The 16,467-nt window shown below is 44.2% G+C and overlaps 2 protein-coding genes across 7 annotated transcripts in view; one reads left to right on the top strand and one right to left on the bottom strand.

The window, feature by feature from the left end:
- Positions 1-10,550, top strand: part of COL9A3 (collagen type IX alpha 3 chain) — a 41,096-nt gene extending 30,546 nt beyond the window's left edge. For all 5 annotated transcript variants that reach the window (XM_056354582.1, XM_056354579.1, XM_056354580.1 and 2 more), the window contains 8 exons: positions 2,719-2,754; positions 4,147-4,191; positions 4,755-4,787; positions 5,478-5,624; positions 6,267-6,321; positions 7,096-7,278; positions 7,536-7,613; positions 9,515-10,550. In XM_056354582.1, coding sequence (XP_056210557.1) covers positions 2,719-2,754; positions 4,147-4,191; positions 4,755-4,787; positions 5,478-5,624; positions 6,267-6,321; positions 7,096-7,278; positions 7,536-7,613; positions 9,515-9,690 — 753 coding nt within the window. In that variant the 3' untranslated portion in view covers positions 9,691-10,550. The remainder of the gene's footprint in view (positions 1-2,718; positions 2,755-4,146; positions 4,192-4,754; positions 4,788-5,477; positions 5,625-6,266; positions 6,322-7,095; positions 7,279-7,535; positions 7,614-9,514) is intronic.
- Positions 10,551-10,690: 140 nt separating this feature from the next.
- Positions 10,691-16,387, bottom strand: TCFL5 (transcription factor like 5). 2 transcript variants are annotated; one of them, XM_056354586.1, is made up of 6 exons: positions 15,444-16,387; positions 14,577-14,763; positions 13,798-13,957; positions 12,919-13,162; positions 12,388-12,529; positions 10,691-11,688 (listed from the first exon to the last, which is right to left on the bottom strand). In XM_056354586.1, exons 1-6 carry the CDS (start codon positions 16,169-16,171, stop codon positions 11,569-11,571), a joined length of 1,581 nt encoding a protein of 526 aa, XP_056210561.1. In that variant the 5' UTR covers positions 16,172-16,387; the 3' UTR covers positions 10,691-11,568. The 2 variants fall into 2 exon arrangements, with proteins under 2 accessions (XP_056210561.1, XP_056210560.1); XM_056354585.1 differs by having other exon boundaries at positions 12,919-13,165.
- Positions 16,388-16,467: the final 80 nt, after the last annotated feature.

Below are 16,467 nucleotides of genomic sequence, written 5' to 3' on the forward strand. Positions count from 1 at the left end.
GTGAGCCTGGGAGTGTGGAACAGGAGGGTTATTGTGGAGCTGCAGGGTTCTGACTGTGTGTAGGGCTTCGCTGCGGTGAAAAATGTACGTGCAGAGGGGAGGAGGCCCCTGCACAGAGCAGCCTGGTCTCCAGAGAGCAGAGGGAGGGAAAATATGCTTAAAGAAAAAAAAAAAAAAAAAAGGCACCTAGGTTTTATTTCTGGCTCTGAAGTTAAGTGTAGTTACTCTAAAGATGTAATTGTTTATTGTTTCTTAACACCCCAGCTCATTAACAGCTTTCCCCAGGACAGCATGCTGGCAGGTGTGGGTGATGCTGGAGACTTTCCACCTCCACGAATGCAACTGGTGCTCGGTGTAACCTCCCCTGCCCGCCCAGTGCCACTGGTGTCGGTGACAGCCACGTGTGCCCCCAGGCCACCTCTGTGCTGGGAGCAGCGAGGGCTGCACCAGCAACCAGCAAGGCCCATTTCCACGCTTATTGCCGGGCACAAGATTTGGGCTGGGAAGACCCTAAAACATCAGACCGTGTCTTTATAGCTTAAACAAACCAGCCTTTGCTGCTGGGGGTGGGCAAAGCGCAGCAGGCACTGCCCTGGGTTTGCTTTACTGCCAACCCAGCCTGCTGGTCCTGGTGTGTATAGAGAGATCTGCAAATACAGGGTGGATGGAATTACACAGCCGCAGCTAGCCCATCACACTCTCCTGAAATCAATTGTGGGGTTTTTTTATTCTTTGAAAAAAAAAAATAGTAATTCCTGCAAGCCTGAGTTAGCAGGTACTGATAGGCTTTTTCACGGTCCTTGGACCGACTGTGGCCAGGAATATAAACCAGCATATCAGTGAGTGTTTTTGCTGGCATAAAAAATACAAAAGGTTTAGTGCATTTGATCATGAGATACAAAATAGCATTAAGATGCTATAAACCATCTTGTTGGAGTGGGATATTGGGGAGGGGAAGGATTTGACTGGTATTGCTGACTGAGGTAGCAACAGGCAAATATTTTTTCTAAGGATTTTTATTATGATCAAATTCCTGAGGATTCTGGATGCCAGCAGCCATCTGGGGCGACATCTCTCTCAGCTCCACACTGGCATCACTAGATGCTTGGCCAACAACGTTCGATGTGTTTAACTGATAGGGTGACACAAATGTGAGTCACTGGTTCCTGCTGCTCGGAAATTAGTTTTGAACCAAACTCCTTTGGGCTAAGCTTTTGTTTAAGGGAATGTTCCTCGCAGAACATGGTCTTTGGTGACTAACCTGTGTTTTATTGCCATAAACTTTCATGGAGCCTTGGGATTCGGCAAAGTCAGAGGTATAAATCTAGATGATGGTATTCAGAAAAGAATATATCACCTTTGCCATTGGCAAACATCATATGGGAGTTATAAATAGCTGTGGCCATTTTTGCATTTCCACATTGTTGTCTGTTTTGCTGAGAATTATTTTCTCTTTAGTAGAAATCCCCCCTCTTTTTTAACTTAGTGCTTGATCTGAGCAAAATGCTATGCCCTTGTTATGTGTTTGTCCTCCTTGAAGACTCTGTTCTGCTGAGCCATCTCTAGATCTAGTTATAAAAAATAAGATCAGTTTGCAGGCGCCAGATTGATGAATGTGCTGTAGAAATCCTGTTTGCAGGGTAGAATGGTTGAATTTTCCATGTAGATTTTGCAGTAGAGAAAAAGATCCTGGGTTCTCCTGAACTCCTCATTGGCTCTGTTATATGGACCCAGAGCCACAAAGAGGGCTGAAAATGTCTCATGTCCTCTCTGTGAATGCCCGGTAGATAAAATTGGAAGGATTTTTCAAGTTGCCTGAATTATTCCTAAGGTGATAATCAGCTCACCATCTAAATACATTCTGTTCCCTTGGCCATGATGTTCTATGAATCTCCAAGTCAGGAGCACCTAACCCTAAATCTCCAGGAAAAGTGACCATCTAATAAAGCCTTGAAAGAACATCCTGATTTTTGCCTTTACAGTACAAAAATATTCTCGTCCATTTTATACCATACGTAAATTCTGTCTCCTCCTCACATCTTCAGGTGTGAAGCGCAGAGATCAGTTGCCCACCGGCCTCACCCTGGACCTTGTGCTTTAATCTGTGAATTTGTAAAATTACTTTTTCGCTCACAGTAGTGAGATGACAGTAATGAAAAGCAGAGGGGCAGGAGCAAAACAAGAGTTTTTTGGATGGATGGGAAAGATTACTTTTGTGAAAAAGGTTGGAAAACCTAGGATTAAAAGCACAGAGTTCATTTTAGTTTCATTTAGGAAATTGAGGAGGACGGTAAGAGAAAGGCTGGTGTAGACAGCCTGTGCCAGGCGGGTGGAGAGTAGTGCATTGCCCAGCCAGGTCAACAAGTCCCTCTGGTCTGGTAGGATGAGGACATGGTGGGCAGAAGCCACCAGACCTGAGCTGGGGGGTCCTGCCTGGTCTGGCAGCTGCCCTGTGCTGTTGCTGGCTTGGTGAGGGGCCGGGGAACTGTCCTACAGCACAAACTGGGGACTGTAGGGAGTGCTGCAAAGCCAGCAAGGATGCTAAACATCTCTTCTTGTTTCCTAAGAAGCATAAATGAGATTTGGACCCTCCTACTTGGCAGCTGGGGGGCTAATTCCCAACCCCGTGCTGAGTGAGGGAACGTCTGACCGCACCAGGAATTCACAGGAAAATAACAGCTTGAGCTCATTTGCCTTCTTTCTTTTACTTATTTTCAGGGTCCTACTGGTGTTCCTGGTCCCAAAGGTAACCAGGTAAGTGGTAATTTCCACGCTGTAGCCAGCAGAGGCGTTTAAGCCTTACCTTAGGCACAGCCTTTGGCAGCACAAACTGCTTTTCCTCCCTCAAATGAAAATATTCCGGAGCAGGCACCAACAAAACCCTCTTCGGTCCGGTTTTTCCTGCATTGGCAGAAGAGATGTAGTCTGTTCTAATGGAGACATATGGAAATGCTGTGATAAAAGTGCTACGCTCTTGCTGTGCATTTTGGAAGCACAAAGGCATGCTGTGTATGAGCTCCTCGCAGCATGTGCATCCCGAGTGAAGTGGCACAGCTTTTCATTGAACTTCATATGCCTGATGAAGACGATTTGCCCCAGCCTCAAAGCTTGGCACACTAATAGACTAATTTAATCTTTTGCTTTTTGCTGCTTAACTTCTGTAATTGGCTTAACCTCAGCGATGAGCTTTGGAGCCAGTTTTTACCAAGTGTACGACTTGCATTAATGTGTGACTGTTTTTAGCGGCAGGCGAGTGCGCTTCCAGCAAGTGTTGCTTGTTACGTTTGCCAGTGCCTGTGTGGTTTCTGTTTTGCTGCTGAAGGAAAGACCAGCCTCATCTCCATTTGTCTTGAAATAACTTCCTCTGTAAAGCCACAAGTCACCACAAACAATGTTCATTACCTGCTGTAATTGCCATGTAATAAGCCAGCTCTGCTGCAGAGCATTTGGCGCGGGATGTGCTGCCCGTGCGGCCGGTGGTGGCGGGTTGCAGCGATTCGTGTCGCTCCCAGCGATGCTCAAATTGCAGGCACTGCGGTTGGCTTTGTGGAGGTGACCAGCAAATTGATGCTTCTTGTCATGGCTAGTAAAATTAATGTCACCAGAACTTCAGCCACTTATGTTACGGTCCCCAAAGTGGAGAGGAATGGTCCTTACCAAGTTGATGGATCACTTCTGTTTACGGGTGGGATGAAGCTGTTCTGGGGGTGACTCTTTCTGCTGAGGAAGCCTAGAGGACACAGTCACACTGGACATTTAGTTGTCATAGCAAACCATGTTTTCTGTGAGACCCAGAGCTGGGGAACCTGCAGTTTAGATTCCCTGTACGAGGAATGCCAGTGCCAGCCTGTGGATGTCTCTCATGGGCACCCCATCAGGGCTGTCATCTGTGTGAGTTCAGCTTTTCATCCAAGTACCAGCTTGTTGCAGAGGGCACCTAGTCCTTGGCAAGCTGCCCCACACCACGAGTGCCATTTATCAGCTACCGTAAATTCAGCTTCGGGAAGACAGAACTTCATTTTGCTGGACCAGCTGTATAAGCTGACAAGTGCCCCCATGTGCCTTAGGAGCTGAGGTTATCCAAGTCTCAGAGTGAGCCTTATTCTCAATAATTGTGCACTGTTAATTCTGGTATCTCACTTCCAGGGCATTGCTGGAGCAGATGGCCTCCCAGGTGACAAAGGAGAACTGGTAAGTGTCCTTGAATTCAGTAGAATTGACTCCTCAAGTAACAGATGGGTCTAGAGAACCGTGTATCAACAACTAATGTGGTCAGTCAGAATTAACCATCCAAGAGCTCCAACCTTGCTGGCTGCGAAAAGGAGAAAGCAGCCCAAACCTTTCTGCCACCGTATTCACGGTGTACATCGGCTCTTGACCCCAGGCAGCACCGGGTGGCCAGCATGGCCTTGGCAGAACTGAGGGTGTCAGCACTCGCTTGTCATTTTGCTCCTTGGAGCGGTTGATGCTGCTCTGCCCATGGCAGGTCAGTCCATCTCGAGAAGCAGCCAGGTTGGTGGGACCCATGTTCAGCGTTGGTACCTGGGGCAAGTCTTGACGCCAGAGTCCTCCCCGTGTGCCAGGGCTGAACCTGGTCCCCAGCATCCCATAGCCGTTCCTGGCCCCTTTGCTAGAAAAGCCCATTGGATGCCACGCACATGTCATTGTGGCTTCCTGGACCTTGGGAGGTTTGGCTTTACATGCACATTGCCTGCATGGATCATTATTTCTTTTTTTCCTTTTCTTCCTGACAGGGTCCCTTTGGTCCCCCTGGCCAAAAAGGAGAGGTATGTGTAAGACATTGCGGGCTCGTGCCCCAAAAGATTTGGGAGTAAACATGCCTGTTGCATCTTTTGATGATGTATCTCCATAAACTATGTTCTGGTGGTATTTCCTAGAAGCATATTTTCTTCATAGTCATGTTATAAAATCTATGACAATGACAATTTTTTGTGGCACTGAAAACACTCAGATGTGGTAATTTTGCTCCTATTATCGTAATCTATATACATAAACCCACCCATATGATGTCAGAAATGTACATGGTCAGCCAGAGCAGTTAGGGAAACCTGAAGAATCACAGAATGGTGGGGGTTGGAAGTGACCCCTGGAGCTCACCTAGCCCAACCCCCTGCTGAAGCAGGGTCACCTCCAGCAGGTTGCACAGGACTGTGTCCAGGCAGGTTTTGAATGTCTCCAGAGAAGATGCCACGGCCTCCCTGGGCAGCCTGTGCCAGGGCTCTGTCACCCTCACAGAAGTTTTTCTTCGTATTCAGATGGAGCTTCCCATGTTTGTTTGTGCCCGTTGCCCCTTGTCCTGTTGCTGGGCACCACTGAAAAGAGCCTGGCCCCGTCCTTTTGACACTCGCCCTTAAGATATTTGTATCTTAAGAAAGGCTTAACTAATTCCCATGAGAAAAGAATGGACCATGTCTTCTGTTTTAAGTGGTTTGGGGTTTTTTTCTTCTTCATTACAGCCAGGAAAAAGAGGAGAACTCGGTCCAAAAGGTGTCCAAGGCCCTAATGGGACAGCTGGAGTACCAGGGATCCCGGGACACCCAGGGCCCATGGGCCATCAGGGGGAGCAGGGCATTCCTGGCATCACGGGAAAACCTGGGCCTCCTGTAAGTATTATCTGCTGCTGGGGCACGGTCAGGGAGTCTTGGGGGAGAATCAATAGGTCATGGATTTTAGATGCCTATTCAAAAAATAAGGCCTTGCATTTGAGCAGGCAGAAGTAGGTAACTGTGCCTGCAAGCTCTCAGTCTTGTGTCCTGGATCCACCCGTGCACAGAGATGAAGAGTTTGCAGGTGTCAGGGCTGCAGTGCCCCCGAACGCGTGCCTCGGAGAACCCCTCTCTCACAGGGGTGGACAAATTATCTGTGCCCATGGGACCAGGCTGTAAGTCACCGTCCCCATTACAGAACAGGGTTAGAAACTGGTCATTTAAAACCACAGCTCCTGTTGAGCCCTTCAAATGCCAGCCCTCCGCCGTAGCGCAGGGCCCGCGGCTCATCATTCAGGAAAGGCCAAGGACGCCCCAGATTAAATACCCAACGTTAAGGTTGATCGCTGCCATGAGCACGACAGTTTCTGAATCGAAGCCGTCGTCTTTTGAAGGTGGGCAGGAACCCCACTGCTCTTCAGGCAGGATCCTGTGCTGCTTGCTGAGCTGCTGGAAATGTGTTTCGTGGCCTGAAGCCTCTGTGAGGGCTGGTTATCGTAACGTGGTGTGTGTAAGGACAGATTCTTCTCTTAATTGCAGGGCAAAGAGGCCAGTGAACAACATATAAGAGAACTCTGTGGGGAAATGATAAATGGTGAGTATTACGGAGAGAAAGCGGACTGTAGTTACCGTATTTAGCTGAAGATGAGTAGATCCTGAACATAAAATGACTCCTGAAATTTATTTTTCTGTCTTAATAAGAAAAAGCATGTTGACCTTTAACGTAAGGAGATTATTCAGGAGGTCATCTTGTTCTCTGGGATGTCTTTCATTTTTCTAAAATTAGTATTTTAAAATGATTCATCGTGGCAACATACAAAGTGTGCTGGAAAGCAGCTTTGACACACGTATCACGCCCCCTCACCCATGAGTACCTGCCCTGTGCGCCGGCGTGCTGAACCCCAGCTCCCAGCTCCCCTCCCCAGCACGGCCCATCCCTGAGGAGCAGTCCCCTGCCGTTGGAGTTACTGTTCGGCCATTGGGATGAAGTGCAACTCTGAAAGCTTGTTTCAGGAAACTGGTTTGGATTCATTATTTCAGTATTGTTTTCTAGCTTGAGCTCTTTTAAAGTGGTTTAGGAAACAGGAAAGATCAACGGGTTGCAGATTTCTGCCCAGTATCTCCCTCTGTGGAGATGTTAAAAGAAAAAAAAGAGGCCACAGGTGAGCCGAGAGGACAGATTCAGTGTTTCCCTCTGCCAGAAGCAGCGAGCACATCGCAGTGGCCGGGAGCAGGAGCTGGCCGGGCATCCCGCTCTGCTTCACCAGCCGACGGCATTTTCAGCTGCTCCTTCGCTCGGTGGCAGACGACAAGCAGCCGAGCAAAGGGCGAACATGTCACACATGCAGTTTGTAATTGTTCTTTTCAGATCAAATCGCACAGTTAGCTGCTAACCTGAGAAAGCCCCTGTCTCCTGGAATGACGGGTCGCCCTGGCCCCGCTGGTCCCCCGGGTCCTCCTGGCGCTGTGGGAAGCGTTGGGCACCCTGGGCCTCGTGGTCCCCCTGGATACAGAGGGCCAACAGGAGAACTCGGCGATCCTGGTCCCAGAGGTGAGTAGGACTAAACCAACCTGCTTCTGGTTTATGCCCACAGAAATAAACTGCAAATTTGTAGTAATTTCAGCAGTGGAGGGGGAAAGACCGCGCCCTGGGGAGCAACGGGAGTCCCAGAGGGCATCTTTAGGGACACGGTGCAAGCAAAGATCCTAGTGCTGTCCTGAGGATTCTGAGCTTCTCTCGCTGTTTCCTGCCCCTGGATCCAGCTGCAGTAGCAACTCATTGTTGAAATTGTCTGTTTCTGATTAAAGGTGACACTGGTGAGAAGGGAGACAAAGGACCTGTTGGTCAAGGTATTGATGGGCCTGACGGCGATCAAGGACTTCAAGGTAAGGCTGTGCAAATAATGTAACAAACCATGACTAAAGTAAGGGCTTAAGAGGGACAGCTCTGCATGTTGTTGGCTGGATATTACAATCGCTTTGTCCCTGTAATCATTACAGTAGGGTGGTTTTCCTGTGGGTAACAGCAGGTGCAGACAGTTTGAACAGTGGAAGTTAATTAGTACATCCTCTCTAGTCCTAAATGTTTCTGAGAAAAGGCTGCTGGTTTCCTCCACTGATGGCCTGTGAAAGGTCAGAGCTTCTATAGATGGGGAGGTAGGGACCCTTCTTAACTACTCCCACGTGGCTGCCAGTGTCAGGTGGTTTTCCTTTTCAGTGGTACTTCATACGCAGTAACTAACTAGTTAATTAACAGGTAGTGTATCAGTTTATTTAAAGGTGCCTAACTCCAGATTATGGCAAGAGAACGATGCCTGCTGCCCGTCTCCTGACGGACAGGTGTCTCTTTGTTGCTCTGCTTAATGAATGCCTGCAGTGAAAGCTACAGCCTGGACCACCAGCTGCAGTTCTCCAAACCTCAGCTCATGTTTCTGGATCAAATGAGAAATCAGGGACGGTATTTCATTTTACCAGAAACCAATATAAATTCCTAGCGTAATAATTTTGAGAGATAGTGGTGTGATTGCTCTGTACCTGCCTATAATCCCAGTTCCTGAAGTCATGAATCTCTTCGCAAGAGATTGATTTATGCAAAGGAATGAATACCTATTAAAAAAAATGGAAAAATATTCTTTATTTTGCCCACCAATTAAAGCAGCTGTTCTAATTGTGGTGATGTCTGTACAGTGAATAAGCTACAGGCACCAAAAGCAGGCTCTGCATCTATATAATTTCATAAAACTAGATTATTTATACTCAGTTGTCTTATTCTTCCGTAAAATCACTGCATTACTCCATAGATGTTTTCTTTTCCAAAGCATGTAAAAAGAGGCTATGTTTCACATATCAGATATTGAGAGCATTTCTCCTACTTACGAAACTTAAGGAGATCAACAGTAGATGCAATTCATCACTTACATGAATAAAAAGAATCAGGCAGCATCTCTCTACCTAATTAAGACAGAAATGCTGTCCCTCAAGAAGACAGAATCATATTTTATAGTTTTTCGGAAGGCTTCAGTAGCTTGCTGTTACAAAAATTAGTGTTTTGTGAATTATTTTTAGCATCTGAAGGAAAAAAATAAAAATAATAGCTTGAGTCCACTCAAAGCAGAAATTATTTTTCCCAATAAAAAAACTATGTCTTTCATTGTGAGCAAATTTTTTAAATTAGACACAGGTATAAAGGAAGCTCCTCATCTGTAATGTCAGGGAGATGTTCTGTATTGTCATTCTCTCCACTCCCTTTACTCAGAATCTTAATTACAATTAGACTTAAGGAGGTGCAATGAATTGAAGGAGCTGAAGGCCACAGCCTCCCACTAAGGAGCACGCTGGGGGCCAGGAAGGAGGGATAGCTGTGAGCTCACACATCCAGGGCATCCCTTGGGCAAACTATTAAGGGATGTCATCAAATAAACCTGGGTACAAATTACTTGTTATTATTCATGGAGTCAGACACTAACTAAGGTAGTGTTGAGACGGCATCCAGTTCTACAGTGGTCGTCAAAAGTCGGAACAGACACGTGCGTAACGGAAGCGCAATACTGAACATCCATCTTCAGCTATACCGAGGTAATTCCAGCAAAGCCAAAGGCACTCTAAAAAATCCAACGCACATACTCCGGATTCAGGGTAAATTTATTGAACACCTTGTACTCAACAGGCCATAACAAGTCTCATGTACAGACAAAGTATTTTAAGAACACTAAAAGTAACACTTACATATAAATATATTTTAAAAAATAAAAGGAAGGAAATAACCTTTTTTTCCCCTTCTTGTTTAGGACCACCTGGTGTACCTGGAATTACTAAAAATGGTCGTGATGGTGCTCAGGGTGAACCCGGTCTTCCAGGGGATCCTGGTACTCCTGGTGCTATTGGGGCTCAGGGAACTCCAGGAATATGCGACACGTCAGCCTGCATGGGAGCTGTTGGAGCATCAACTTCCAAAAAATCATAAAACGACAGTACAAGAAATGGAGAAGTGACTGAATATTTAAATAAACAGTGCATTGTAAGAAAACAAGCAGAATCCTCCTAGTGATAAATGGACAGATGTTCCTTCTATTACATTAAGTGGAGACTTTGACACAGTTCTATGAAAGAGAAAGCATCAGATGAAAACTTTTAATTAAAAAGATGCTTTATGAGTATTTTCTCCTCCCCTCCTCCAATTATTTTCCAGAATTTTTATTGCTAAACACCCTCACCTTCCCTTTCTCCTTTTGTTCAAGAGACCTGCAAGAGGAGGCATTGTTCCTTTTTACCATCACCTCCCCCCGCTGCAGCTGTGTACTAAAGATCACGACTTTTCTGTATAAATGTTTGAGCCTTGTCAACTGAATTCCTTGGTGCTGCTCCCACTGACTTCAGTTACGCAGGTTTGTGCAGTAAGACAGATGTTAAGGTATTCAGGCACCTAACTGCTACTTCCATCAGTGGAAATTAGGCATTTAAATACCCTGGACTTTAATATCTTAAGATTCTGGCCTAAGTAAAGGCTGTAGTTTACACGTATGCTGTCAGTTATCGATTTTCAGAATGCACCTCAAATATTTGCCGAGAGTAGTGAACAGTAATCCTCTTGCAATCAAATTCCGCAAAAAGTGTAATGTATATATTTTGATTTACAGGGGAGAATTTTTGTATATTTCCATATGATAATAAAGGAAATTAAGTAACAGCATTTTCACGACCTGTACCTAAGCTATTTGCACAGTAATTGTGAATGAAACCCTAAATAAGGAAGGATGCTCTTCTAAAGTCCAGCCAAAAACACCTGTATGAACTGTTGTAAAAATAAAAGGAGATTTTTTTTAACCTTTTTTTTGTGATGTTGTAAGTGTCATTATACACATCAAACTCAGCTGAGGTCCATTTTCCAGAAGTGGTTTTACTAGGATTGTTCAGAAATAAACTGCTGCAAAACTCTCCATATCCGTGATTTAAACCAGTACTTATATTGGGAGACCCTTTGGTACTTTAAAACCTGCTAGTATCATCTGTTTTAAAAAAATAAATAAACCCTCTCCCGGCTCACGCACTACTCCATTTCTGCCCTATATGCTAAAGCCTATGAACAAAGGAATCTTATTTATCTTTAAATATGAAAATATTTTGTGCATTGAAATATTCTACTGTCTACGATATGCCACTTGGACTAAAATAACAACACAAGAACCTGTGGACAGTTGTGTGATAAGACTTTAAAAACAGTACTGTATTTAAAAAAAGAAAAATGCTAACACCATTCTATTATTCTTTGGGGCCAAGTATGTTAGAATATGTATGGCAAATGTAAACTTCATAACATCAGCACAGTTTAGAAATTATGCACTTATTAACCAATAAAACCTTTAAATTTTTAATGGAAAAGATGAGCATTATAATATGGTGACTTGTAATTTCTTTTTACACTTGAAGAGTACATTTGCATCTAGACATTAAAATAACAGGACAGATTGATGTGCTACAACTATTCCTATCTGGACTGGATCATCTTTAAAAAAACCCAAACCAAAACAATAAAAAAGCCCCAAAGCAGAACAATAAACAGAAAAAGCACATTTTTTTTTATAACTAAAGGGGAAAAACACTTCGCTGTCATGACATTTGCTTGTACCTTCTGGTCCCAAAGCCCCTTTAACGGAGCACTGATTTTGACTGTCGGTAGTTAACTTTCATTTCCATTTTGAGTAAAGAATGTTTTCTTTAAAGCTCTATTTATCTATTTTTACAAGTTACATTTTATATTCATGTTCAGTATGTAAACAGAACAAATAAAATACAGCTTGTGCCACTTTTAGCCACACTTGTCATGCAAGTCAAGGCAGCCAGTTCAGACTACTTGGTCTCCATGGCCATGCATGTTTTCCTGCACTGGACACGTTATAAATGAATCTGATCTTGCTGGTTTTAGTCTCCTGCCTGTTTTACCACAGAACACACTCTCAAATTCCTAAAAATCAAAATACAAAAAATAAGTAATGATTATGTTTAATACAGCTATTTACTTGAGATGTATGGTTTTGTTTTGCTAGTGTGTTGGAAAAAAACCACCCCAAACCTTTAATAGGAAGTGCAGAGGGGCCATACCAGCGTCTAGCCAAGCAGCTTTTCCTGACCACACTCCATCTACTCTCTTTTAAGATACTCAGCAGAGCCACAATTACTCTGGAGCTGCAACTACTGGAGTGGTAGCATGGGAGCTGCTTGTAGGGCACATAACCTATTGCTCTCACCCACCCTGAGACAGCAGGGACACATAGCTGCAAACCCCAACTGCTAGTTCATGAAAATTAAACAACTCTGTGAAACAGGTGGGATGTAACAGAGCAAACTGTGGGAGGAATGACTGAAGAGGACCTCAATTCTACATTGTTGTGCAGATAGTATAATGCTCAGGAACTGAGCTAACTAAAACATAATAATAATAAAAAAAATAATCTGATTTGAAAACCCTGACTGAAGGACAGCCCATGATTTCACACTACTGAACTGAACCAGCTAAAAAAAAATTAAAGGAAGGTTCAATGATACAGCAGTCCTTCACAAAGAGCACCAAGCAGAAGCATTCTGTATACTTTTCTCTATGTTGTGATAGCTTTAAAACATTTCACATTTTTATCAAGGGAAAGAATGAAATTAGATTTAAAACCTGTTTCAGGGAATCACCATGCCTCTCTTGAATGTACTTCAGAAACGCGGTTGTCCATTGTAGAGTCGTTGCCTTATCAGTATCAGTAGTACAGAACGGAACCAGAAGATTCAGCTCATCACAACAAATCCGGATTCTGCGCCTGCAGGGAAATAGAGAAGGTTGTCAACCGATGGGCGAGAAGGAAATAAAATATAAAAAAAGGAAGACTACAAGCCCTACATGCCATGGACTTTGGGGACTTCTTTTTGTTTGCTACAAGTTTTGTATTTGTATATTAGTCATGTTATAGCAAAGTTACCTGATCCTTACAGAACTGGTGAAATATCTCTTTTTGTTTGTTTATAGAGTAAAAAAAAAAAACAAGGATGACCACAACAAACACCAAAACCTCAGCACCTGCACTGCTTTTTCTGGTTGGTAAAACAAAATATGTTTGAATTTACATTTTTCTGGATAATGACAGATTTATTACAGTATCAGTATTTTAGGCTTCAAAAACTTTGTATTGCCACTCCCCATAGAAACTACCTTCTGTCTCTCTCTATGCGGTTATGTCTTTCTCTTCGCTGCGTGATTCCGTTCTGTGGGCCACTTTGCAGCTGCATGCTTGAATTTGACTGTGCTGACTGCCAAGGGCCATGGGCAGGTGCAGTGCTCTGGCTACTATCACACATATTCTGGATTTCACCAAGAGGTTTGCGATCTATGTTTGGATCCAGTGTGCTTATTTGGCTGCAACTTCTTCTGTTTATCGTTTGCTTGCATAAGGTGTCTTCTTGGAAAAATAAAAAGGAAAAGAACACGTTTGTAACCCTCCCGCTAGTTACTGAAAATACTAATTTTCTTTCTCTGAAAATACATTTTGTTTCTTTCTTTAGGTGGAATAATCTTTGAAGCTTTACTGCCAACCTAGATCACCTCTTGTCCAGCAATGCACGTCCTTCAGAAGCCCTAAGGCACTGCTTGCTGTTTCAAAATCCACCTAGATTCTACTTTCTCAGAGAACCTAACAAGACCATGCCTGCCTTTGACAAGCATTTGAGGCAGTCCTTTAAATGTTCTCCAGTTTGATCCTGCCTGGATCTGCTATATCAACTTTGGGGACCATAAGTGTAGAAAGAAATCAGTTGCTTACTCTAGGCCCAGATTTTGAAAGGTACTTTGCAAGCTCAGGTTTTCTCACTTCAAGCTGGAAGTGCTAAAAAATTTTGAAAATATAGCTAAACTCATAGGTGTCGAACTTTTGGAGAAATCTAGTCCCATACTGCCTATAGCACATCTCAGACAAAAACCACACCTCGTATGATTCACTAAAACCATATTCATTCTAGAAAACATGCAAATTCAGAAAAAAATGTGGTTTTGAAGGCAAGAGAAAGCTAAGTGAAAAGGGGGTAGGTGGTTTACCTCGAACTTTAATCCAAACTTCCTCAGGCAAAGCTTTATTCACAACACCAACTGTTTGTTTCGCAGATTCAGCTTCCTGACAGCAGAAAGAGAATGTCTTGGGTGTCCCAAGGTCTTCATGTTTAGCAGCTTCCAAAACAACGCAAGACGTTCCAGAGGTCTGTGAAAACAAAAAGGAAGTACTTTGGGGACTATATACATAAAAAAGAGACTATTTTGATATCTTGATGTTAAGTTTTATCTCTGTGATTCAATGCGTTGTATAAGAAGAAATCCCAATTACTTCTGCACACAACCATGGGATTTTGACAGACTGATGATCTTTTGGGGATGCCTCTGACATTTCCAAGTCCTACACTATCACTCTTGTTTCATAAGTTACTGTGAGCTGGGGGAGAAAAAAAAATATCTTTTTCATCAAAATTATAGAAAAAAAAAGAATCACAGAAAATGGTACTGTCTCCTTGTCTTGTGTAGATGAAGCTGATGACACACTGATAAACTCAAGAAAAAATATACCTTTCTAGTAAGAAATCTAATGATCTACTGATCATTGCCTGGATGCACATTATTAAAAAGGCTACACAAGTAATTTGAGTAAGTATGGTGTTAAAAATTAACATAAGAATAAATAAATTGCATTACAGATCATTGATTATCCTTATCCAAATCAAGTCACAACTTTAACAGAAAGCTTTAGAATTCTATTACACCTCTTGGGTAACATTATTAGCATTTGAAATTAGCAGAGTTCAATCAGTGGTGAACACACTACCTACCTGTGCTTGCAAAGGATTAGCACTTCCAGCAGCAGAACATGCATTCATGGTAAATAATGGGTATGTCATCTGTACAGAAGGCTTGGCAGCTGCAGTCTTACTTGTCCCTAATGCAGCACACTTGTTTTCTTGCTGACGCACAGGAACAGCTATCAGTTTTGATGGCTGTCGAATCAATGTTACTAAACTTAAAAACCAAAACAAAACAAATCAAAAAACACAACACAGTAAACAGACTGACTACATGAAAATGAGTGCAGAAAAATCTACAGCTACACATACTTCTAGTAACTATCACCAAGAAACCACTTTCACTTACTGTAAACAGAAATCAGTTATTCCCATACTATCTACTTCAGGGACAAAACAAAACAAAAACCAGCTGAGAAAGTATTTCATTCTGTGCAGTAACAATTCAGCTTTATGCCTCAATAAAATGTTTTATTAGCACGCTAATACAGTTACAGAGCCAGGCTGTAACACAGTATTTTTCCTCAAAGTTTTCCCTGTAGTCAAGCCTCCACATTGTAATACTAATCAGTTGCTCTTAGTATTTTATTACAATCTTTACTTTGCTTTTAGCAAGTGGCAAGTTAAAACTAGTTCTCTCACCCTTCTTTACATTAAAGAAATTATTGTAATTAACTAACCTGGGGACTACACGCTGTAGTATTTATGAAACATACAGAGGGGCCTAATCTGACGTCAGTGGAGCTGCAGGCATGTTTGATTGGCAGTTTAAAAAGCCCAACCCATCATTCTTGTGTATTAAAAAAAGTATTGTTCTTAGGTTTCATTCAGAAAATGTTTTGAACTATACGATGATACATAGTTTAACAACATAAACTAAAATTAATTGCAACACACTTGTTAAGAGTTACTCCAGATTCTTGGGGTTCTTGGCATCTGGGGTTTTCTCTCTGGATGCTGTTGAATCTTTCTTCCAACCGAACTCTGACTGCAGTTTTAGACCTGGCCTCTGGTGCCAGTACCAAATTTTCAGCAAGTATGTTTTCTTTATGCAGCCCAACAGAATTTTCACCACATTTAACTTTTACTAAACTGTGCCCTGGGACTTCTACAGAGCTACCGTTAGGCATTTGATCCGTTTCATTCGAAGGGAGGTTAGACTCACTCAGTAGCATCATCCTGAGCTCCTGGAAGTCAGCATAGCCCAAATGCGGGCTGGTGCTGAGCAAAGCGCTGTCAGAGGGTAACCCAGCCTGGCCGGGCACCGGGAACACCGGCTGGCTCCCGCAGTGGGCCGACGGACACCCCTCCTGCCCGGGGTTCACCTGGCACGGAGGGGGTTCAGCACAGCTACCAGGCAAGGAGAAAGCCCCCAGCCTGGCTTCCACATCACCTTCACCAGCTTGTGCCTCCGTGTAGGAGTAAAGTATGTGCTGCAGCTGGGTATACTCCATCTCCGTCATCTCCACCAGGCTGACCTCCGTGGTGGCCAAGCCGAGGCTGTGCTCACCGAAGGGAGGGTCACTGGAGCCGCCCGGGGCGGCAGCGAGTGGCCCGGGATGGGGATCGCCAGCCGGGCCTTGCGGGGTGGAGCGCTGCGGCTCCTCCGGGACCGAGCCCGACATGGCCACGGGAGACCTAAGCGGCTACCAGTGCCTCTCACGGTAAACCGTGACACCTGCCACAGTTATCAGTGCTGCCCATAACACAAATAAAAAAGGGGGCGGGGGGGTGTAAGAGTTGCCGCTAACACCGGCTCTGTCCCCCCGCCAGGTGACACGGCACGGCCCCAGCTCCGCAGAGCCGGCTGCCAGGCGGCCTGGCCGCCCCTCCCGCCGGGTGTCCCCCTCCCAGCCCAGGCAGCCCCCCCTCCCGCTCCAACACCGCCGCTCACGGTACCGGGTGTCCCCCGCCAAGACCG

This window comes from Falco biarmicus, chromosome 10 (assembly GCF_023638135.1).
Source record: "Falco biarmicus isolate bFalBia1 chromosome 10, bFalBia1.pri, whole genome shotgun sequence".
Classification (NCBI taxonomy): Eukaryota; Metazoa; Chordata; class Aves; order Falconiformes; family Falconidae; genus Falco; species Falco biarmicus.

Bases quoted from the DNA above. Each gene is read 5' to 3' on its own strand.
- TCFL5 (XM_056354585.1), bottom strand. From the start codon at position 16,171: ATGTCGGGCTCGGTCCCGGAGGAGCCGCAGCGCTCCACCCCGCAAGGC. The intron at 14,764-15,443 runs GTGTGTTGCAAT...TTGGTTTTTAAG, and splicing joins TCTGGAGTAACTCTTAACAA to TTTAGTAACATTGATTCGAC. The intron at 13,166-13,797 runs GTAAACCACCTA...TATTTTTCCAAG, and splicing joins AGTTTGGATTAAAGTTCGAG to AAGACACCTTATGCAAGCAA.